This window comes from Ranitomeya variabilis, chromosome 6 (assembly GCF_051348905.1).
Source record: "Ranitomeya variabilis isolate aRanVar5 chromosome 6, aRanVar5.hap1, whole genome shotgun sequence".
Classification (NCBI taxonomy): domain Eukaryota; kingdom Metazoa; phylum Chordata; class Amphibia; order Anura; family Dendrobatidae; genus Ranitomeya; species Ranitomeya variabilis.
The window spans coordinates 556879238-556902937 of NC_135237.1; the positions used below are offsets into that span (position 1 = coordinate 556879238).

Here is a 23700-nt window from a genome sequence, read left to right on the forward strand (position 1 = left end):
TCCATATTCATGTTCAGAGGGTTAATCTGATTCATATACAGTAGATATATTCATAAGTACATCATTTGTGTAATTAGTATAAAAAAATACTGATTTGACCTAATATAATACATTTTGTTTTTTCTTATTGTCAGTGAATCTACTTTTACATGCAGAGGTCATGTTCTATGACCTTCTTTTTGAATTTCCAATAAATGAAGGTCATATTGATGCACAATGACCCTCCGACCTCTGACCATGAGGCTCTGACCTCCGACCATCCCAGTAGGATTAGTCGGGTCAAGTTGGAACAAACAATCTGACACCCTTTAAGGATAAATGCATTTTCAACAGCTGAGATGACCACACATGTTCCTATGAGTTCTTGATAAATGTACAATACATAGCACGAGCAAAACTGATTTAACAGAACCACATTTGCCTAAATGATTTGAAATGCGAAAAATGAAATGCTAAAATCTAAAAAATTTCCAAAAATCTTTGACAAACTATAGACATTGTTACCCCATACTGATACCAACAATGAACCCAACATGAGATGACAACCAGTTGTCCTGTCAGCCCTTTATAAGGTCCCCAGATAACTACCGGATTGGTGCTAGTGTGGCTCGTCCATTGCAAGAAAAAGATTGGCATTGAAATTCAACAAATTTTTATTCTTCTCTCCCTACGTCATCTGTCTTGGAAGGGCAGAGGGGCCAACTTGATTAGAAGATGGTCTGCAGGCTTCAATTACTTTCTCCTAATACTTATCGGAGACTGCAGTCATGAATCATAGAAATGCAAAATCTGGACAATAAAGAGACAAGACATAAACAGAATGGACGCCTTTGAAATGTGGATCTGGAGGAGGATGTTATCAATACCATGGATGGCAAGAAGAACATGCAAATCAATTTTGGAACAAGTCAAGCCAGACATGTCACTCGAAGCAAGGATCACCAAACTAAGCCTTGCCTACTTTGGACACATCATGTGTAGAGAGCAATCACTGGGGAAGAACATCATGGTTAGAAGAAAAGGAGGAACAAGGTGATGAGGAACACCTGCAACCTCATGGCTCAATACTATCTAGACATATGCAGAGAAGACCCTGGTGGACCTATGTTGGCTTGCACAAGATCGATCTTCCTGTACATTGTTCATCCATCAAGGCACCGTGGCTCGAGATTGAGTTGAAGGCCGTTAAAAAAAAATCTGAATCAACATATAATGATCTACATCTATCACAACTTCGCATCTAGGGGCACAATAGAGCAGGGTTTAGAAGATGAGGTTGTCAATGAGTCTCTATTGCATCACTTACTTGGTGCGACTCATTAGTGGTCACTGATAACTTAATCCTTTACTTGTCTAAAGGTGCCTAAACAGCTCAGATAACAATCGGCCTAATGCTCATTTGGATGACAGTTATCTGTTTTGAAACCCCTACAGGCATGCACCCCTGGCCTAGTCGAGCATGCATGTACAAGTATTAGCAATGGAAAGGGAGTAGGATACTGCCAGGCAGCACTTCAGGAGCTGATGTTCCTACTTAGTTCAAATATTGGAATTCAACATGCCTTATTCTTCTTTCCCTTGTCATCATCTGTTTGAGTTAAATCAGGAGAACATCATAGTTGCCTTTAATTCAGGATTGGAGGGATCATTAATGGTCCCATTAGCCTTATAATGTACGTGTTTGTGGCCAAAGACAAATTGGACTTGGTTAATATTTGTTCGGGGATAATTAGATGTGATCACTGATAATTATAGTCAATAAATCTCCCATGTGCACCTATTAAAAGAAGCTTAATCCTTTCATTAATGAGCTGTATCAATGGTCATATAAAAAAAAAACAATAAATGTAAAACAAAAAATGTCACGATTGTTGCATCAGATAACACTGCAATAAAACAACATTTCATCTGTTGGAAACGAAAGGATGAAAAATGAGTCACCTACTTTCACAAAGTCTTCTTCTCAATATCCCTCGGATTTTGTCGATGGCGTTGTAGTCAGAGACATGGAAGACATGAGCTGACTTGGGTTCCGATGCAATCTCTTCTAGCTCTTCTCTGAGAGCTTCCCCAACACCTACAGCAAAAATCCTAATTCCAGCTTTATGAGCGGCCGTCGCTGGCTCCAATACCAGGTCTTGACTTCTTCCATCGGTCAACAAGATGGCAACTTTTTTAATGGCTCGTTCTCTGGGTCTTCCGCCAGCCTCCTCAGAAAAACTGTATGTTGTGATGAATCTAATAGCATCTCCCGTATTGGTGTTTCCTCCGTAGTACTTAATGTTCCTGGCAGCTTCTTTTACGTCATCACGAGTCTGAAATCTCCCCAGGTCGAATTCCGTGTATGTTTTTCCACTGTACCTTACAACCCCCACTCTTGTCTTATCTGGTTCAATCTCAAAAGTATCCACCAAGTTTGAGACCCATTGACGGACTTTTTCAAAGTCTTCCTTGCCTACACTGGAGGATGTGTCCAAGATGAAGACCAAATCGTAATGGACATTCTTACAACCTATGAAATCAATGGGAAAAAATAATTATAAAATATACCCGAATGCTAAATAAAATTTTGTTTTTAACAAATTCTGAATGTAAAACCCCAAACCTCTGAACCACTGAACATTACATACTAAAAAGATTGAAAGACTTTGGAAAACCATTCTTAAAGGGAATGTCCAGTCAATTGCTTTTTAAAAAAAAATATTTGAGTGGAACGAAAAACAAACAAAAAAAGTAATGCTTACCCTCAAAAACCAACTATTTGCTGATTCCTGTATCTTCTTAGGAAATGCCCACAAAGACAATCAGTGGCCGGAGAACTGACCTGTCTCAGCAGGAAATAGAGACCTCGGAGGGCTCGGGCAGCACTGGAACAGGATCGGTGGGGATTGGAGAAGATGTACCATGTTTTTTTTGTTTTTTGTAAGGGAAACTTTTTTATGAAAGAAAAAAAAGCTAAACACTTTATTTCAATGTGAATTTGTAAAATTATTTTTTTAAAAAGTGAAAAGTGAATAAAAAAAATATTTTTTATGATCTAATTTAAAATAATATTTGGATATTATAAGAAAAAAAAGAAAGGGCTGTTAAACTCTCCAACAGTTAGATAAAAAATAAATGAAAAAAAAAAAAGTTATGAAAATGTTATTTTTCTTTATTAATTGATATCTTGAGTAAATAAAGTTGATACCTAGCTCTACTTAATAAAACTCAATTATGTAGAAAATTTTGACCAAGAACATTTTTGGCCTCCTGCATTTTTTTTTATTTTTCTTCATCAAAGCCGGGTGAGATAGAAAAGCTTTGAAAGGAACTGTCTCAGGAAAAATATATACAGCATTCAGCACTAAAAAAACTGAAAAAATGCATAAATTATATATAAGAAATAAAAAAAAAAATTGCGATTCCACCTGAGATGTTCTGATCATCATTAATGATTTTATTTTATTCTTAATTTCTTATTGTTAATTTATGCACGTTTAAAAATATGGTATATTATAGCATCGAACTAAAAAATGAGAGTAATAAAGGGGCAATGGGAAACAAATATTATTATTATTATTATTACTATTATATTATATAAAATTATAATTTTATTTTTCCATTCCGGATTTATTATCAGTTGTACTATTGTAAATATTTGTCCAAATCACAGAAGATATGATTTATATAACATTTTTACCCTAGCAAACCCCTTGCTATGCAGTCAATACAATGCATCCACTTTGCATCTCTTTAGGGAATCTCTCTCCCATGTCCCCCCCATCTCAGTACGTTTTTGTTCTTCTGCCTCTTTTGTTTCCTTCTCTTTAAAGAAAAATGATTGAAAAGGCGACTGGTGGATGTCAGATCTCCACTGACCTCTGAGAAAACGAGGTAACGTCCTATAAGACTCCCACGTTATTAGATTAGCAGTGGATGGGGGAGTACGACGTTTGTGTACATAGGAAAGTTCCTTGGGTGTTCCTTCTCCCCTACTTCCCGATTGGGGACTAAAGCTCAAGGTCTGAATGAAACTTCTTTGAACATTTGCACGTTTCAGTATAACCACAAGTTACTAATTCTTCAGTAATGTCAGTCTGTGTAATAAGGAAGAGATTGTGAATCGTCACCGGGTTTGGTGAAAGTGACAACTGAGGAGAAACAGCAAGAAGATCAACGAAAAGGGAATGGTGGCCACAGACAATTCCTCTCTACTCCTTCCTGATTGAATCTTCTCTAGTTAAGCTAGTGTCCTTGTAACTACTGGCAGGATAGGGCTGTACCTGCAGCCATTAAGGTAGGGCAGGCAGTCCATCCGGTTCCTCTAGATGGCATGTCCATGGTGCCACCATAGGAGGGTTTATTATGCCTCCCCGGACAGTCTCCAGAGCATGGAGCAGATACCAGGACGTAGGCCATTATACAAGGAGAGCAGGACAGGGCCGCAGAAGGGCATCAACCCCACAGCAGGACCATGATCTGCTCCTTTGTGCAAGGTGGGAAGAAAGGAGCAATGTCAGCCCTCAAACGGCTACTTCTGTGCATGATTCTTACTGAACTGTTAGAACTAGACTCCATGAAGGTCCAATGGAGAAGGACTTGATCTCACAGCCTAACATCTTGCAGACCAATGGTGCACTCTGCTGGATCAGGTCCACCATTGGTATCATATTCTCTTTAAAGACAAAAGCAATGACTCGGGATATGACAAAGTCTGGAGACACCATGTTGAACCTTTTGCTACCTTCACCATCATCCAAGCATGGACAGTTTGGTGGTGGGACAGCGATGATCTGAAGAGCGAGGCTTCCTTGGATTAGGTATAACACTCCATTTGATATCAATGGTCACTGACTGGCCAGGATGAAATCATCAGAGTTGATATCAGAGCTTACGTTAGTGCCATTGTCTTACCCTCATGTTCCCCAGACCTGAATCCAATTGAGAATATTTGAGATTCACATCAAGAAGCGATGTGTAAAGACATAAATATATACACAAGTGGTCAAAATTGTTGGTACCCCTCGTTTAATGACAGAAAAAACCCACAATGGTCACATAAATAATTTAAATCTGACAAAAGTAATAATAAATAAAGATCTATGAAAATGAACAAATAAAAGTCAGACATTGCTTTTCAGCTATGCTTCCACAGAATTTAAAAAAAATAAATAAATGAAACTCATGAAATCAGCATGGACAGAAATGATGGCACCCCTGAAAATAATGTGACAAAAGGGACATTTTAATTGAAGGTGTGTTCACTAGCTAGCATCACAGGTGTCTACAATCCTGGAATCAGTGAGTGGCCGGTATATAGGGCTAGAGATCCTCACTAGGGTTGAGCGAAACGGGTCGATCATTTTCAAAAGTCGCCGACTTTTGGCTAAGTCGGCGTCTCATGAAACCCGATCCGACCCCTGTGCTTGTCGGCCATGCGGTACGCGACTTTCGCGCCAAAGTCGCGTTTCAATGACGCGAAAAGCGCCATTTCTCAGCCAATGAAGGTGAACGCAGAGTGTGGGCAGCGTGATGACATAGATCCTGGTCCCCACCATCTTAGAGAAGGGCATGGCAGTGATTGGCTTGCTGTCTGCGGCGTCACAGGGGCTATAAAGGGGCGTTCCCGCCGACCGCCATCTTACTGCTGCTGATCTGAGCTTAGGGAGAGGTTGCTGCCGCTTCGTCAGAAGCAGGGAGAGCGTTAGGCAGGGTCCACTAACCACCAAACCGCTTGTGCTGTAGCGATTTCCACTGTCCAACACCACCTTCGGTGTGCAGGAACAGTGGAAGCTATTTTTTTTTTTTTTTTCCTCAGCGCTGTAGCTCATTGGGCTGCCCTAGAAGGCTCCGTGATAGCTGTATTGCTGTGTGTACGCCACTGTGGAAACCAACTGCTTTTTTCAAAGCACATATCCTCTTGTTCCTTTCTGCACAGCCATCTTTTTTGTTTGTCCACACTTTTTATTTAATTTGTGCATCAGTCCACTCCTATTGCTGCCTGCCATACCTGGCTTAGATTACTGCAGGGAGATAGTAATTGTAGGACAGTCCCTGTTTTTTTTTTTTTTTTTTTTTTTTTGTGGGAGATTAAGATTGGCATTTCTGCTACAGTGCCATCCCTGTGTGTGCCATCTCTCACTGAGTGGGCCATAGAAAGCCTATTTATTTTTTCCGTGATTTGTGTTCTAAATTCTACCTCAACACAAAAACACTACATCAATCAGTGGTAGAAAAATATTGGCCTCAGTCAGGGCTTGTGTGCCACTGCTGTGTGTGCTATCTCTCATTCAGTGGGCTATAGAAAGCCTATTTATTTATTTATTTTTTTTTCTTATTATTTGGTTTCTAAAGTCTCCCTGAAAAAAAAATAAATAAATAAAAAAACAGTGGGAGAGTAATATTGCCCTTTCAGCTTGTGTGCCAGTCTTGACTCCTGGGTGTGCCACCTCTCTCTCTCATTCAGTGGGCCATAGAAAGCCTATTTATTTTTTTGGTTTTTTTAATATTATTTGGTTTCTAAAGTCTCCCTGAGAAAAAAAAATAAATAAATTAGGTGGGAGATTAATATTGACATTAGTGCTTGAGTGACAGTCCTGCGTGTGTGTCATCTCTGTGATTTTGTGCCACAGAAAACAGAGTGTGTAACATTGTGCCTGATTTTCCTTGTGGTCTCACCAACCTGTTAAGGGATATTGAAATCATACTGAAGTTATAGCTCACCGTGTAAGTTGTTTGACAGCAACAAATAAAGTTACTTTGGTTAAGATTTTAAAACAATGAGGAAGTCTGGTGCAAGAGGTCGTCGTGGGCGTTCATTGTCAGCTGGTAATGATGGTAGTGGTAGTGGAGCATCAGGTGGTCGTGGGGATAAAAATATTCCACCTAAGTCTGGAGCTGTGGAGCCAGTTTCGTCGTCAGGCTACACAAGGCCTCGAACGCTCTCTTTTCTGGGAGTAGGAAAACCGCTTTTAAAGGCGGAGCAGCAACAGCAAGTTTTGGCTTACATTGCAGACTCAGCCTCTAGCTCTTTTGCCTCCTCTTCCGAAACTGGTAAATGTAAAAGCAGCGCGTCGCTTGTGGATGTTCACGGTCAGGGACAAGTCGCTTCCTTGTCCTCCTCAGCAAAAACTACAACAAGAGAGAAGGATGCAGCAGGCGACACAACGGGTCACTCCATGGAGCTCTTTACACATACCGTCCCTGGCTTAGAAAGTGAAACATTTAACAGGCCATGCCCATTACAAGTAGATTCTGACATGGAGTGCACTGATGCACAGCCACAGCCAGAGTACTATGCTGCTCCTTTGACTCAGACCACCACATTGCCCTCTCAGGGTACAGATCCACAATCAGACCCTGATGAGACTATGTTGCCCCGCCACGAACGCTATACCACCGACCGACACAGTGACACAGACGAAGTTGCACACGAGCTCGAAGAGGAGGTAATAGATGACCCAGTTATTGACCCCGATTGGCAGCCATTGGGGGAACAGGGTGCAGGCGGCAGTAGTTCAGAAGCGGAGGTGGAGGAGGGGCCGCAGCAGGCATCAACATCGCAACAGGTTCCATCTGCCGGGCCCGTATCTGGCCCAAAACGCGTGTCAAAGCCAAAACCTGTTGGAGGACAGCGTGGCCATCCGGTTAAAGCTCAGTCTGCAATCCCTGAAAAGGGATCCGAGTCTAGGAAGAGTGCAGTCTGGCATTTTTTTAAACAACATCCAACTGATCAGCGCAAAGTCATCTGTCAAAAATGTTCAACTAGCTTAAGCAGAGGTCAGAATCTGAAAAGTCTAAATACTAGTTGCATGCATAGACACTTAACCACCATGCATTTTCAAGCCTGGACTAACTACCAAACGTCCCTTAAGGTTGTAGCACCCTCGGCCAATGAAGCTAGTCAGCAACGCAACATCCCTTCCGTCACTGTAAGGCCACCATTTTCCGCACCACCGGCAGTATCTGTGCAGGTTTCTTTGCCAGCCAAAAGCAGTCAGGGTCAGGGAACCACCAGTTTTGTAGGAGGAAATATTGCATCTAGGGCACCGGCGGAAACAATACCGTCTCCAACCGTCTCTCAGTCTGCCATGTACACCGGCACACCCGAAAGTTCCACGATCTCCAGCTCTCCAGTCCAGCTCACCCTACATGAGACTCTGGTTAGAAAAAGGAAGTACTTATCCTCGCATCCGCGTACACAGGGTTTTAACGCCCACATAGCTAGACTAATCTCGTTAGAGATGATGCCCTACCGGTTAGTTGAAAGCGAAGCTTTCAAAGCCCTGATGGAGTACGCTGAACCACGATACGAGCTACCCAGTCGACACTTTTTTTCCAGAAAAGCCATCCCAGCCCTGCACCAGCATGTTAAACAGCGCATCGTCCATGCACTTAGGCAATCTGTGAGTACAAAGGTGCACCTGACTACAGATGCATGGACCAGTAGGCATGGCCAGGGACGTTATGTGTCCATCACGGCACACTGGGTGAATGTGGTGGATGCAGGGTCCACAGGCGACATCAATTTAGGGACAGTTGTGCCTAGCCCACGGTCTAGGAAACAGTTGGCTGTAGGCGTTCGCACCCCCTCCTCCTCCTCCTCGTCCTCCTGCAGAAGCTACAGCTCTTCCACAGAACGCAGTCTGCCAACCACTCCATCGGCAGATGACACTGTTGCACACCAGTTGTCCCATTATGGGCCAGCTACTGCCAAGCGTCAGCAGGCTGTATTGGCTATGAAGTGTTTGGGCGACAACAGACACACCGCGGAAGTTCTATCCGAGTTCTTGCAACAAGAAACGCAGTCGTGGCTGGGCACAGTAGATCTTGAGGCAGGCAAGGTAGTGAGTGATAACGGAAGGAATTTCATGGCTGCCATCTCCCTTTCCCAACTGAAACACATTCCTTGCCTGGCTCACACCTTAAACCTGGTGGTGCAGTGCTTATTGAAAACTTATCCTGGGTTCTCCGACCTGCTCCTCAAAGTGCGTGCACTTTGCTCACATATCCGACGTTCGCCTGTACACGCCAGCCGTATGCAGACCTATCAGCGGTCTTTGAACCTTCCCCAGCATCGCCTAATCATAGACGTTGCAACAAGGTGGAACTCAACACTGCACATGCTTCAGAGACTGTGCGAACAGAGGCGTGCTGTTATTTATTTGTGGGAGGATACACGGGCAGGCAGTAGGATGGCAGACATGGAGTTGTCAGGTGTGCAGTGGTCTAAGATACAAGACATGTGTCAAGTCCTTCAGTGTTTTGAGGAATGCACACGGCTGGTTAGTGCAGACAACGCCGTAATAAGCATGAGCATCCCCCTAATGCGTCTGCTGATGCAAAGTTTGACGCACATAAAGGAGCAGGCGTCTGCACCAGAGGAAGAGGAAAGCCTTGATGACAGTCAGCCATTGTCTGGTCAGGGCAGTGTACAGGACGAGGTAGCGGGCGAAGAGGAGGTGGAGGACGAGGAGGATGATGGGGATGAGTATATTTTTAATGCCGAACCTTTCCCGGGGGCACAGGAAATTGGTTGCGTGTCACGGCCGGGTTCTGGTTTTTTGAGGGACACAAGTGACGTAGATTTGCCTGCAACTGCCCCTCAACCAATCACAACCGGAGATTTGACAACTGGAACTTTGGCCCACATGGCGGATTATGCCTTACGTATCCTAAAAAGGGACACACGCATTACGAAAATGATGAACGATGACGATTACTGGTTGGCCTGCCTCCTTGATCCATGCTATAAAGGCAAATTGCAAAATATTATGCCACATGAGAACTTGGAACTAATATTAGCAACCAAACAATCAACTCTTGTTGACCGTTTGCTTCAGGCATTCCCAGCACACAGCGCACGTGATCGTTCTCACACGAGCTCCAGGGGGCAGCAGACTAGGAGTGTTAGGGGTGCACACATCAGAAGTGGCGTTGGACAGAGGGGTTTTCTGACCAGGTTGTGGAGTGATTTTGCTATGACCGCAGACAGGACAGGTACTGCTGCATCAATTGAAAGTGACAGGAGACAACATTTGTCCAGTATGGTTACTAACTATTTTTCATCCCTTATCGATGTTCTCCCTCAACCGTCATTCCCATTTGATTACTGGGCCTCCAAATTAGACACCTGGCCAGAATTGGCAGAATATGCATTGCAGGAGCTTGCTTGCCCGGCAGCAAGTGTCCTATCAGAAAGAGTATTCAGTGCTGCAGGTTCAATATTAACCGAAAAAAGGACTCGTCTGGCTACCCAAAATGTTGACGATCTAACATTCATTAAAATGAACCACAACTGGATTTCGAAATCTTTTGCCCCACCTTGCCCGGCCGACACCTAGCTTTCCTATGAAAAGCTCTTGCCTGTGAATTACTTTTCTAATGTCTAATTTGCTGCAGCTGATTGTACAGCATACGACATGTTTACACCTCCCTAAATGGCAAAACTCCCCACACGGGGCCGTGGTATCGCGACTTGGCGCAAGCACCCGTGAGACTGCTGTTTGTCTGAAGAGGTGGGTGTGCTCGCTTTTGGTTGACGGCATTGCTACTGGGTCCCTCATAGTACAATGTAGTGTCTCTGGCGGTGGTGGTGCGCACCCAACGTCAGACACACCGTTGTAACATGAGGGGCCCTGGGGCGGTCCCGCCGGCCTCAAGAGAGTTCCCCCCTACCCCAGCTCAAAATGTGCTCTACCACGTGCAAAATTATGTCGCACAGCTCCACCAATCTTTAGTCTATTCGCTTACATCATTCAATGTCTGGCACTGACAATACAAATTTGTAGACATCTATGATGCAACTTAAAGTAGTCTGTGTCTGTGTCCTATATTGGCACCATTAAATAGTTACTGCCAAATTACTATGTCAGAAACTCAGTAGATGAGCCCACCCCTGTACCTAAGTATGCCACCTTTTTTTTTGTTTTGGTTGTTTTGCGAGACATTAACATCTATTTATATTTTGGGAGTACTGGGACAGACACTCCTTGCACTACTCCTCCACTCACCACCAAGCTGCCTGTGTATCCATGTAACCGCTGTAAAGCTGCCATGAGCCTATTGTTTGTTATTTTAGGCCTTTGATAGCCTGTCTGCGGTCCCTACTTTAAATACTCCTCCACTCATCACCAGCTGCCTGCTCGTGTATCCATGTAACCGCTGTAAAACTGCCATGAGCCTATTGTTTATTTTAGGCCTTTGATAGCCTGTCTGCGGTCCCTACTTTAAATACTCCTCCACTCACCACCAAGCTGCCTGTGTATCCATGTAACCGCTGTAAAGCTGCCATGAGCCTATTGTTTGTTATTTTAGGCCTTTGATAGCCTGTCTGCGGTCCCTACTTTAAATACTCCTCCACTCACCACCAAGCTGCCTGCCCGTGTATCCATGTAACCGCTGTAAAGCTGCCATGAGCCTATTGTTTGTTATTTTAGGCCTTTGATAGCCTGTCTGCGGTCCCTACTTTAAATACTCCTCCACTCACCACCAAGCTGCCTGTGTATCCATGTAACCGATGTAAAACTGCAGTATTTTGCTTATAAAAAAGAAAATACTGGAGAGATATCAAATGCAGACATTTTAACATTAAAAACAAAAACACATACAACAAAAAACTGGTACAGTACAAAAATTGTCCACCAGCTACAAAAACTTGCTCCTGCAAGTAGTTAACTGAAAGGTTTTTTTCCATTGAAAACACAGATATGGCATCCACCGAGTGTTGTCCTGTCACGTCTTCTTTATATTATTGCCAAGAAGCTGCAACTGAATAAAGCTGAGCTTCTACCTTCTGCCTCTTATTAACTGCTTTTTTTAAAAAAAATTGTCCACCAGCTACAAAAACTTGCTCCTGCAAGTAGTTAACTGAAAGGTTTTTTTCCATTGAAAACACAGATATGGCATCCACCGAGTGTTGTCCTGTCGCGTCTTCTTTATATTATTGCCAAGAAGCTGCAACTGAATAAAGCTGAGCTTCTACCTTCTGCCTCTTATTAACTGCTGTTTTTTTAAAAAATTGGCTGTTCCGGCCTACTAAAGGTGTCTGTCTGCCCCTGCCTGGTGTTGTCCTCAACTGAATAAAGCTGAGCTTCAACCTTCAGTTCCAAATTACCATTTTTAAAAATGCAATTGGCTGTTCCGGCCTACTAAAGGTGTCTGTCTGCCCCTGCCTGGTGTTGTCCTCAACTGAATAAAGCTGAGCTTCTACCTTCTGCCTCTTACTAACTGCTGTTTTTTTAAAAAATTGGCTGTTCCGGCCTACTAAAGGTGAATGTCTGCCCCTGCCTGGTGTTGTCCTCAACTGAATAAAGCTGAGCTTCTACCTTCTGTTCCAAATTACCATTTTTAAAAATGCAATTGGCTGTTCCGGCCTACTAAAGGTGAATGTCTGCCCCTGCCTGGTGTTGTCCTCAACTGAATAAAGCTGAGCTTCTACCTTCTGTTCCAAATTACCATTTTTAAAAATGCAATTGGCTGTTCCGGCCTACTAAAGGTGTCTGTCTGCCCCTGCCTGGTGTTGTCCTCAACTGAATAAAGCTGAGCTTCTACCTTCTGCCTCTTACTAACTGCTGTTTTTTTAAAAAATTGGCTGTTCCGGCCTACTAAAGGTGAATGTCTGCCCCTGCCTGGTGTTGTCCTCAACTGAATAAAGCTGAGCTTCTACCTTCTGTTCCAAATTACCATTTTTAAAAATGCAATTGGCTGTTCCGGCCTACTAAAGGTGAATGTCTGCCCCTGCCTGGTGTTGTCCTCAACTGAATAAAGCTGAGCTTCTACCTTCTGCCTCTTACTAACTGCTGTTTTTTTAAAAAATTGGCTGTTCCGGCCTACTAAAGGTGAATGTCTGCCCCTGCCTGGTGTTGTCCTCAACTGAATAAAGCTGAGCTTCAACCTTCAGTTCCAAATTACCATTTTTAAAAATGCAATTGGCTGTTCCGGCCTACTAAAGGTGAATGTCTGCCCCTGCCTGGTGTTGTCCTCAACTGAATAAAGCTGAGCTTCTACCTTCAGTTCCAAATTACCATTTTTAAAAATGCAATTGGCTGTTCCGGCCTACTAAAGGTGTCTGTCTGCCCCAGCCTGGTGTTGTCCTCAACTGAATAAAGCTGAGCTTCTACCTTCTGCCTCTTACTAACTGCTGTTTTTTAAAAAAATTGGCTGTTCCGGCCTACTAAAGGTGAATGTCTGCCCCTGCCTGGTGTTGTCCTCAACTGAATAAAGCTGAGCTTCTACCTTCTGTTCCAAATTACCATTTTTAAAAATGCAATTGGCTGTTCCGGCCTACTAAAGGTGAATGTCTGCCCCTGCCTGGTGTTGTCCTCAACTGAATAAAGCTGAGCTTCTACCTTCTGCCTCTTACTAACTGCTGTTTTTTTTAAAAATTGGCTGTTCCGGCCTACTAAAGGTGTCTGTCTGCCCCTGCCTGGTGTTGTCCTCAACTGAATAAAGCTGAGCTTCAACCTTCAGTTCCAAATTACCATTTTTAAAAATGCAATTGGCTGTTCCGGCCTACTAAAGGTGTCTGTCTGCCCCTGCCTGGTGTTGTCCTCAACTGAATAAAGCTGAGCTTCTACCTTCTGCCTCTTACTAACTGCTGTTTTTTTAAAAAATTGGCTGTTCCGGCCTACTAAAGGTGAATGTCTGCCCCTGCCTGGTGTTGTCCTCAACTGAATAAAGCTGAGCTTCAACCTTCAGTTCCAAATTACCATTTTTAAAAATGCAATTGGCTGTTCCGGCCTACTAAAGGTGAATGTCTGCCCCTGCCTGGTGTTGTCCTCAACTGAATAAAGCTGAGCTTCTACCTTCTGTTCCAAATTACCATTTTTAAAAATGCAATTGGCTGTTCCGGCCTACTAAAGGTGAATGTCTGCCCCTGCCTGGTGTTGTCCTCAACTGAATAAAGCTGAGCTTCTACCTTCTGCCTCTTACTAACTGCTGTTTTTTTAAAAAATTGGCTGTTCCGGCCTACTAAAGGTGTCTGTCTGCCCCTGCCTGGTGTTGTCCTCAACTGAATAAAGCTCAGCTTCAACCTTCAGTTCCAAATTACCATTTTTAAAAATGCAATTGGCTGTTCCGGCCTACTAAAGGTGTCTGTCTGCCCCTGCCTGGTGTTGTCCTCAACTGAATAAAGCTGAGCTTCTACCTTCTGCCTCTTACTAACTGCTGTTTTTTTAAAAAATTGGCTGTTCCGGCCTACTAAAGGTGAATGTCTGCCCCTGCCTGGTGTTGTCCTCAACTGAATAAAGCTGAGCTTCTACCTTCTGTTCCAAATTACCATTTTTAAAAATGCAATTGGCTGTTCCGGCCTACTAAAGGTGAATGTCTGCCCCTGCCTGGTGTTGTCCTCAACTGAATAAAGCTGAGCTTCTACCTTCTGCCTCTTACTAACTGCTGTTTTTTTAAAAAATTGGCTGTTCCGGCCTACTAAAGGTGTCTGTCTGCCCCTGCCTGGTGTTGTCCTCAACTGAATAAAGCTGAGCTTCAACCTTCAGTTCCAAATTACCATTTTTAAAAATGCAATTGGCTGTTCCGGCCTACTAAAGGTGTCTGTCTGCCCCTGCCTGGTGTTGTCCTCAACTGAATAAAGCTGAGCTTCTACCTTCTGCCTCTTACTAACTGCTGTTTTTTTAAAAAATTGGCTGTTCCGGCCTACTAAAGGTGAATGTCTGCCCCTGCCTGGTGTTGTCCTCAACTGAATAAAGCTGAGCTTCAACCTTCAGTTCCAAATTACCATTTTTAAAAATGCAATTGGCTGTTCCGGCCTACTAAAGGTGTCTGTCTGCCCCTGCCTGGTGTTGTCCTCAACTGAATAAAGCTGAGCTTCTACCTTCTGCCTCTTACTAACTGCTGTTTTTTTTTAAAAATTGGCTGTTCCGGCCTACTAAAGGTGAATGTCTGCCCCTGCCTGGTGTTGTCCTCAACTGAATAAAGCTGAGCTTCTACCTTCTGCCTCTTACTAACTGCTGTTTTTTTAAAAAATTGGCTGTTCCGGCCTACTAAAGATGTCTGTCTGCCCCTGCCTGGTGTTGTCCTCAACTGAATAAAGCTGAGCTTCAACCTTCAGTTCCAAATTACCATTTTTAAAAATGCAATTGGCTGTTCCGGCCTACTAAAGGTGTCTGTCTGCCCCTGCCTGGTGTTGTCCTCAACTGAATAAAGCTGAGCTTCTACCTTCTGCCTCTTACTAACTGCTGTTTTTTAAAAAAATTGGCTGTTCCGGCCTACTAAAGGTGTCTGTCTGCCCCTGCCTGGTGTTGTCCTCAACTGAATAAAGCTGAGCTTCTACCTTCTGCCTCTTACTAACTGCTGTTTTTTTAAAAAATTGGCTGTTCCGGCCTACTAAAGGTGAATGTCTGCCCCTGCCTGGTGTTGTCCTCAACTGAATAAAGCTGAGCTTCAACCTTCAGTTCCAAATTACCATTTTTAAAAATGCAATTGGCTGTTCCGGCCTTCTAAAGGTGAATGTCTGCCCCTGCCTGGTGTTGTCCTCAACTGAATAAAGCTGAGCTTCTACCTTCTGTTCCAAATTACCATTTTTAAAAATGCAATTGGCTGTTCCGGCCTACTAAAGGTGAATGTCTGCCCCTGCCTGGTGTTGTCCTCAACTGAATAAAGCTGAGCTTCTACCTTCTGTTCCAAATTACCATTTTTAAAAATGCCATTGGCTGTTCCGGCCTACTAAAGGTGTCTGTCTGCCCCTGCCTGGTGTTGTCCTCAACTGAATAAAGCTGAGCTTCAACCTTCAGTTCCAAATTACCATTTTTAAAAATGCAATTGGCTGTTCCGGCCTACTAAAGGTGTCTGTCTGCCCCTGCCTGGTGTTGTCCTCAACTGAACAAAGCTGAGCTTCCACATTCTGGCTTTCGCCCTATACTATCAGATATTAAACTGCATTTGGCCTACTAGTGTGGTTAGGCCCTTGAAACAGTGTCTGCTGCTCTTGGGTTTGCTACTCCACTGAACAAAGCAATGCCGCCTGTTTAGTCCTGTTACCAATTTTGAACTGCATTTAGCCTACTTTATTCTTTGGCCCTATATCTGTTTCCTCTTCATCCTGCCCATTGCCCAGCCACTGCTAGATGAGTCTGCTGGTACATTGACCTAGACCACTACATTCCCCTTATACTCTACACAGCCAGAATCTGACCCTGCTGAAAGTAAGGTTCCCCTTCCCGCATGTTATACCACCTTACACAGGGACAGAGAGGAAGGTGCAGATGAAAGTGCAGGTTCCTTCATCAGGTGGGGGGCATACTCGTTGGCGACGTCACTGGCACAGGGCCCCTCAGAGTACGCAAAAGTGTCGCTGCTGGTGGGAGGCGCCCCCGCCATGCAAACACACATCGCTGTACTTTGAGGGGCCCTGTGCCAGTGCCAATGCGAACGAGTGGGCCCCCCCTGCTTGCTCAGGATCACAGCACTTGCAACGTTGAAATACTTACCTTTCCCTGCAACACCGCCGTGACGTAGTCCGCATTTCCTGGGCCCATGAAAAACTTGAGCCGGCCCTACTCCCCCCACAACTTTTGCCAAATGACCCCCAATTCCCTATGCCCAACTATTATTATAAAGTTAATTAAGATTGACAAGCTTCAGAAACAAGAATGGATGTTTTTGGCATTAAAATGGGCACTGTAGGTGTTTTCCTGGCCTCCACTCACTGCCGACTATGCTTCCCCATTGACTTGCATTGGGTTTCGTGTTTCGGTCGATCCCCGACTTTTAGCGATAATCGGCCGACTGCACTCGACTCGACTCTGGACAAAATCGGGTTTCACAAAACCCGACTCGATCTTAAAAAAATGAAAGTCGCTCAACTCTAATCCTCACTGTGCTGTGTGGTGACATGGTGTGTATCACACTCAACATATGGACCGGAGGAAGCGAAGGGAAGAGTTGCCTCAGATTAGAAAGAAAATTATAGACAAACATGTTAAAGGGAAAAGTTATAAGACCATCTCCAAGCAGCATGATGTTCCTGTGACTACAGCTGCACATATTATTCAGAAATGTAAGATCCATGGGACTGTAGCCGACCTCCCTGGACGTCGCCGCAGGAGGAACATTGATGACAAAGCAGAGAGACGGATAATACGAATGGTAACAAAAGAGCCCAGAAAAACGTCTAAACAGATTAAAGGTGAACTTCAACCTCAAGGAACATCAGTGTCAGATCGCACCATCCATCCCTGTATGAGCCAAAGTGGACTTCATGGGAGATGACCAAGGAGGACACCATTATTGAAAAAAATCATAAAAAAGCCAGACTGGAGTTTGCCAAACTACATGTTGACAAGCCACAAAGCTTCTGGGAGAATGTCCTATGGACAGATGAGACAAAAATGGAACTTTTTGGCAAGACACATCAGCTCTAAGTTTACAGACGGAAAAATGAAGCATATAAAAAAAAGAACACAGTCCCTACTGTGAAACATGGAGGAGGCTCTGTTATGTTCTGGGGCTGCTTTGCTGCATCTGGCACAGGGGGTTCAGAATCTCTGCAGGGTTCAATGAAATCTCAAGACTATCAAGGGATTCTAGAGAAATGTGCTGCCCAGATTCAGAAAGCTTGGTCTCAGTCGCAGGTCATGGATCTTGCTACAGGATAGTGACCCAAAACACACAGCTAAAAACACCCAAGAATGGATAAGGGGAAAACATTGGACTATTCTGAAGTGGCCTTCTATGAGCCGTGACCTAAATCCTATTGAGCATCTTTGGAAAGAGCTGAAACATGCCGTCTGGAAAAGGCAACCTTCACACACGAGACAACTGGAGCAGTTTGCTCTTGAGGACTGGGCCAAAATACCTGTTGAGAGGTGCAGCATTCTCATTGACAGTTACAGGAATCCTTTGATTGCAGTGATTGCCTCCAAAGGTTGTGCTACAAAATATTAAGTTAAGAGAACCATCATTTCTGTCCAGGCCGATTTCATGAGTTTTATTTATTTTAAAATTCTGTGGATGCATGGATGAAAAGCAATGTCTGACTTTCATTTGTTCATTTTCATGGATCTTTTATTATTACTTTTGTCAGATTCAAGATTTCTGTGACAATTGTGGGTTTTTCTGTCATTAAACGAGGGCTACCAACAATTTTGACCACGTGTGTATATATACAGTATATATATGTTGTATACTATTTATCTCATTCCTCATCAGATACAGATCAGCTTTTAAGCAAGAAGTGCTTTACTTAATATGTACAGTGTGTATAAAAGCTACAGCAACGATGGCGTCACGTGCATGATGGTGTCCGCTATTTTAAACTTTTCTTCTTTGGGACACATATTTTAATTATTTATAAGTTGACCCTGACATTTAAGGCCGGAATTACATTATTCTATTCTCATACTTTTCACAGTGGTCAGGAGCTGAAGTGTTCTGCTGAATACAATATATATGTACATATTTGTAGACTAGATCAATTCAGTGAGTCAGTTTCCTACAGTTTATGCACAAGAAGTGAAGCATATCAAAAGTATATTGAAGTTAGGAAAATAGGTAAATTATTACACACAGTGGCAGTATTATAGCAGTTATATTCTTGTACATAGGAGCAGTATTATAGTAGTTATATTCTTGTACATAGTGGCAGTATTATAGCAGTTATATTCTTGTACATAGGGGCAGTATTATAGTAGTTATAATCTTGTACATAGGGGCAGTATTATAGTAGTTATATTATTGTACATAGAGGCAGTATTATAGTAGTTATATTCTTGTACATAGGGGCAGTATTATAGTAGTTATATTCTTGTACATAGCAGCAGTATTATAGTAGTTATATTCTTGTACATAGGGGCAGTATTATAGTAGTTATATTCTTGTACATAGGGGTAGTATTATAGTAGTTGTATTCTTGTACATAGGGGCAGTATTATAGTAGTTATATTCTTGTACATAGGAGCAGTATTATAGTAGTTATATTCTTGTACATAGGGGCAGTATTATAGTAGTTATATTCTTGTACATAGGAGCAGTATTATAGTAGTTATATTCTTGTACATAGGGGCAGTATTATAGTAGTTGTATTCTTGTACATAGGAGCAGTATTATAGTAGTTATATTCTTGTACATAGGGGCAGTATTATAGTAGTTGTATTCTTGTACATAGGGGCAGTATTATAGTAGTTATATTCTTGTACATAGGAGCAGTATTATAGTAGTTATATTCTTGTACATAGGGGGCAGTATTATAGTAGTTATATTCTTGTACATAGGAGCAGTATTATAGTAGTTATATTCTTGTACATAGGAGCAGTATTATAGTAGTTATATGTGTGATGCCCGGGAGACCGAGGTACCCAGCGCCAGATCAATGAGGTCCGTCTCTTGAGGGGGATGTCACTAGTGGCTTGACCCGGTGCTGTGGCCTCAGGCGATGCACAATGTAAGGGATATCATGAAGGAACAGACACTTACTTGATCAGCAGCAGGTCCTCTCAGCTGCGATGACCCCGATACTGGATCGATGGCTATTGTCCAAATGAAAGACTGAGGCGTTGAAACGTTTAACCAGTTTACTTCTACAAAGAGGGGTTTGCAACCAATACTGTCACCGGAGTCTGTATGAGCACTCTGAATTACTTTGACCCTGTCAGGATTTCCACCTCTTATTATGCGCAGTTTCTGTATGGCCCTGCTGCTGTATGTGAACTGGCTGCCGACCCAATCTGTCTCTTCTGTGCTCTGGTTCGAACGACAACCCGAGTCCTTTTTTGTCGGCTTACCCCCTCTGGGAGTACCGCTGAACTCTGTGTCTGTTGCTGCGTCTTACCCTGGTGAAGGTGATATCACCTCACTTCCTTCCGGTTGCTGTATTATATATAATGAATATAGCCACGGATCCGGTATCCGTCTCTGCGCCTATTCTGGGTAGAGGTTATTGCTACCCGGTTCTCACAATGTCCTTTTTCTCTATTCCTCTTTTCCTACTATGGGTATTACGGGCCTATAATCCGTCATAGGGCTGTTAGGAGTTCAGTTATACGACCTCTCACTTTCAGCTCCTCAACCCAACTGCCAGTCCTTTTCTCAGACCAGAATGGATCAAGGGGAGTCTCTGGAGCTCCCCCTTCTGGCCGGAGATGGTAGTGCAGTCTTGCTATTTTAGTATTTGTATTTGGTGTTAATAACTATTTTTGTGGCAAATACCCCTAGGGGCGCCACATTTGCTTGTACGTAGGAGGAGTATTATAGTAGTTATATTCTTGTACATAGGAGGCAGTATTATAATAGTTAAATTCTTGTACATAGGGGGCAGTATTATAATAGTTATATTCTTGTACATAGGAGGCAGTATTATAGTAGTTATATTCATGTACATATGGGCAGTATTATAGTAGTTATATTCTTGTACATAGGGGCAGTATTATAGTAGTTATAATCTTGTACATAGGAGCAGTAATATAGTAGTTATAATCTTGTAAATAGGAGCAGTATTATAGTAGTTATATTCTTGTACATAGGAGCAGTATTATAGTAGTTATATTCTTCTACATAGGAGGCAGTATTATAGTAGTTATATTCTTGTACATAGGGGCAGTATTATAGTAGTTATATTCTTGTACATAGGGGGCAGTATTATAGTAGTTATATAATTGAACATATTATACATAGGGGGCAGTATTATAGTAGTTATATTCTTCTACATAGGAGGCAGTATTATAGTAGTTATATTCTTGTACATAGGGGCAGTATTATAGTAGTTATATTCTTGTACATAGGGGGCAGTATTATAGTAGTTATATAATTGAACATAGAAGCAGTATTATAGTAGACACAGAGGCAACTTCAGCTCACCCAGGGCAGGATCCTCCATGCACGGAACTTTGCAGGGCGCCAAGGAATAATCAGCAAAGGAAGAAAAAATTCAGAAAAAGGTAGAGATCCATAAAAACTTTAAATTTATTGAAAAATCCACAAATCCATAAAAACCTGAAAGGTAATGAAATGCATTCTTGTACATAGGAGCAGTATTATAGTAGTAATATTCTTGTACATAGGATCAGTATTATAGTAGTTATATTCTTGTACATAGGAGCAGTATTATAGTAGTTATATTCTTGTACATAGGAGCAGTATTATAGTGGTTATATTCTTGTACATAGGGACAGTATTATAGTAGTTATATTCTTGTACATAGGAGCAGTATTATAGTAGATATATTCTTGTACATAGGAGCAGTATTATAGTAGTTATATTCTTGTACATAGGAGCAGTAATATAGTAGTTATATTCTTGTACATAGGAGCAGTATTATAGTAGTTATATTCTTGTACATAGGAGCAGTATTATAGTGGTTATATTCTTGTACATAGGGACAGTATTATAGTAGTTATATTCTTGTACATAGGAGCAGTATTATAGTAGATATATTCTTGTACATAGGGGGAGTATTATAGTAGTTATATTCTTGTACATCGGAGCATTATTATAGTAGTTATATTCTTGTACATAGGGGCAGTATTATAGTAGTTATATTCTTGTATATAGGAGCAGTAATATAGTAGTTATATTCTTGTACATAGGGGGAGTATTATAGTAGTTATATTCTTGTACATCGGAGCATTATTATAGTAGTTATATTCTTGTACATAGGGGCAGTATTATAGTAGTAATATTCTTGTACATAGGAGCAGTATTATAGTAGTTATATTCTTGTACATAGGAGCAGTATTATAGTAGTTATATTCTTGTACATAGGAGCAGTATTATAGTAGTTATATTCTTGTACATAGGAGCAGTAATATAGTAGTTATATTCTTGTACATAGGAGTAGTATTATAGTAGTTATATTCTTGTACATAGGAGCAGTATTATAGTGGTTATATTCTTGTACATAGGGACAGTATTATAGTAGTTATATTCTTGTACATAGGAGCAGTATTATAGTAGTTATATTCTTGTACATAGGAGCAGTATTATAGTAGATATATTCTTGTACATAGGGGGAGTATTATAGTAGTTATATTCTTGTACATCGGAGCATTATTATAGTAGTTATATTCTTGTACATAGGGGCAGTATTAAAGTAGTTATATTCTTGTATATAGGAGCAGTAATATAGTAGTTATATTCTTGTACATAGGGGGAGTATTATAGTAGTTATATTCTTGTACATCGGAGCATTATTATACTAGTTATATTCTTGTACATAGGGGCAGTATTATAGTAGTTATATTCTTGTACATAGGGGGAGTATTATAGTAGTTATATTCTTGTACATCGGAGCATTATTATAGTAGTTATATTCTTGTACATAGGGGCAGTATTATAGTAGTTATATTCTTGTACATAGGAGCAGTATTATAGTAGTTATATTCTTGTACATAGGGGCAGTATTATAGTAGTTATATTCTTGTACATAGGAGCAGTATTATAGTAGCTACATTCTTGTACATTGGAGCAGTATTATAGTGGTTATATTCTTGTACATAGGGACAGTATTATAGTAGTTATATTCTTGTACATAGGAGCAGTATTATAGTAGATACATTCTTGTACATAGGGGGAGTATTATAGTAGTTATATTCTTGTACATCGGAGCAGTATTATAGTAGTTATATTCTTGTACATAGGAGCAGTATTATAGTAGTTATATTCTTGTACATAGGAGCAGTAATATAGCAGTTATATTCTTGTACATAGGAGCAGTATAATAGTAGTTATATTCTTGTACATAGGAGCAGTATTATAGTGGTTATATTCTTGTACATAGGGACAGTATTATAGTAGTTATATTCTTGTACATAGGAGCAGTAATTTAGTAGTTATATTCTTGTACATAGGAGCAGTATTATAGTAGTTATATTCTTGTACATAGGAGCAGTATTATAGTGGTTATATTCTTGTACATAGGGACAGTATTATAGTAGTTATATTCTTGTATATAGGAGCAGTATTATATTATAGTAGATATATTCCTGTAAATAGGAGCAGTATTATAGTAGTTATAGTCTTGTACATAGGAGCACTAATATAGTAGTTATATTCTTGCATATAGGAGCAGTATTATAGTAGTTATATTCTTAAACATAGGGGCAGTATTATAGTAGTTATATTCTTGTACATAGGAGCAGTATTATATTATAGTAGATATATTCCTGTAAATAGGAGCAGTATTATAGTAGTTATAGTCTTGTACATAGGAGCACTAATATAGTAGTTATATTCTTGCATATAGGAGCAGTATTATAGTAGTTATATTCTTAAACATAGGAGCACTATTATAGTAGTAATATTCTTGCATATAGGAGCAGTATTATAGTAGTTATATTCTTGAACATAGGAGCACTATTATAGTAGTTATATTATTGTATAGAGGAGCAGTATTATAGTAGTTATATTCTTGAACATAGGGGCAGTATTATAGTAGTTATATTCTTAAACATAGGAGCACTATTATAGTAGTTATATGCTTGCATATAGGAGCAGTATTATAGTAGTTATATTCTTGTATATAGGAGCAGTATTATAGTAGTTATATTCTTGTACATAGCAGTATTATAGTAGTTATATTCTTGTACATAGGGGCAGTATTATAGTAGTTATATTCTGGTACATAGGAGCAGTATTATAGCAGTTATGTTCTTGTACATAGGAGCAGTATTATATTATAGTTGATATATTCTTTTATATAGGAGAAGTATTATAGTCGTTATATTCTTGTACATAGGTACAGTATTATAGTAGTTATATTCTTGTACATAG

General features: G+C 41.3%; 1 protein-coding gene across 1 annotated transcript in view; it reads right to left on the minus strand.

Moving 5' to 3' along the window:
* Window positions 1-23700, minus strand: part of COL22A1 (collagen type XXII alpha 1 chain) — a 528277-nt gene that overhangs the window by 467682 nt on the left and 36895 nt on the right. The window contains exon 4 of the mRNA XM_077271275.1: window positions 1946-2512. Within this exon, the coding sequence (XP_077127390.1) occupies window positions 1946-2512 (567 nt within the window). The remainder of the gene's footprint in view (window positions 1-1945; window positions 2513-23700) is intronic.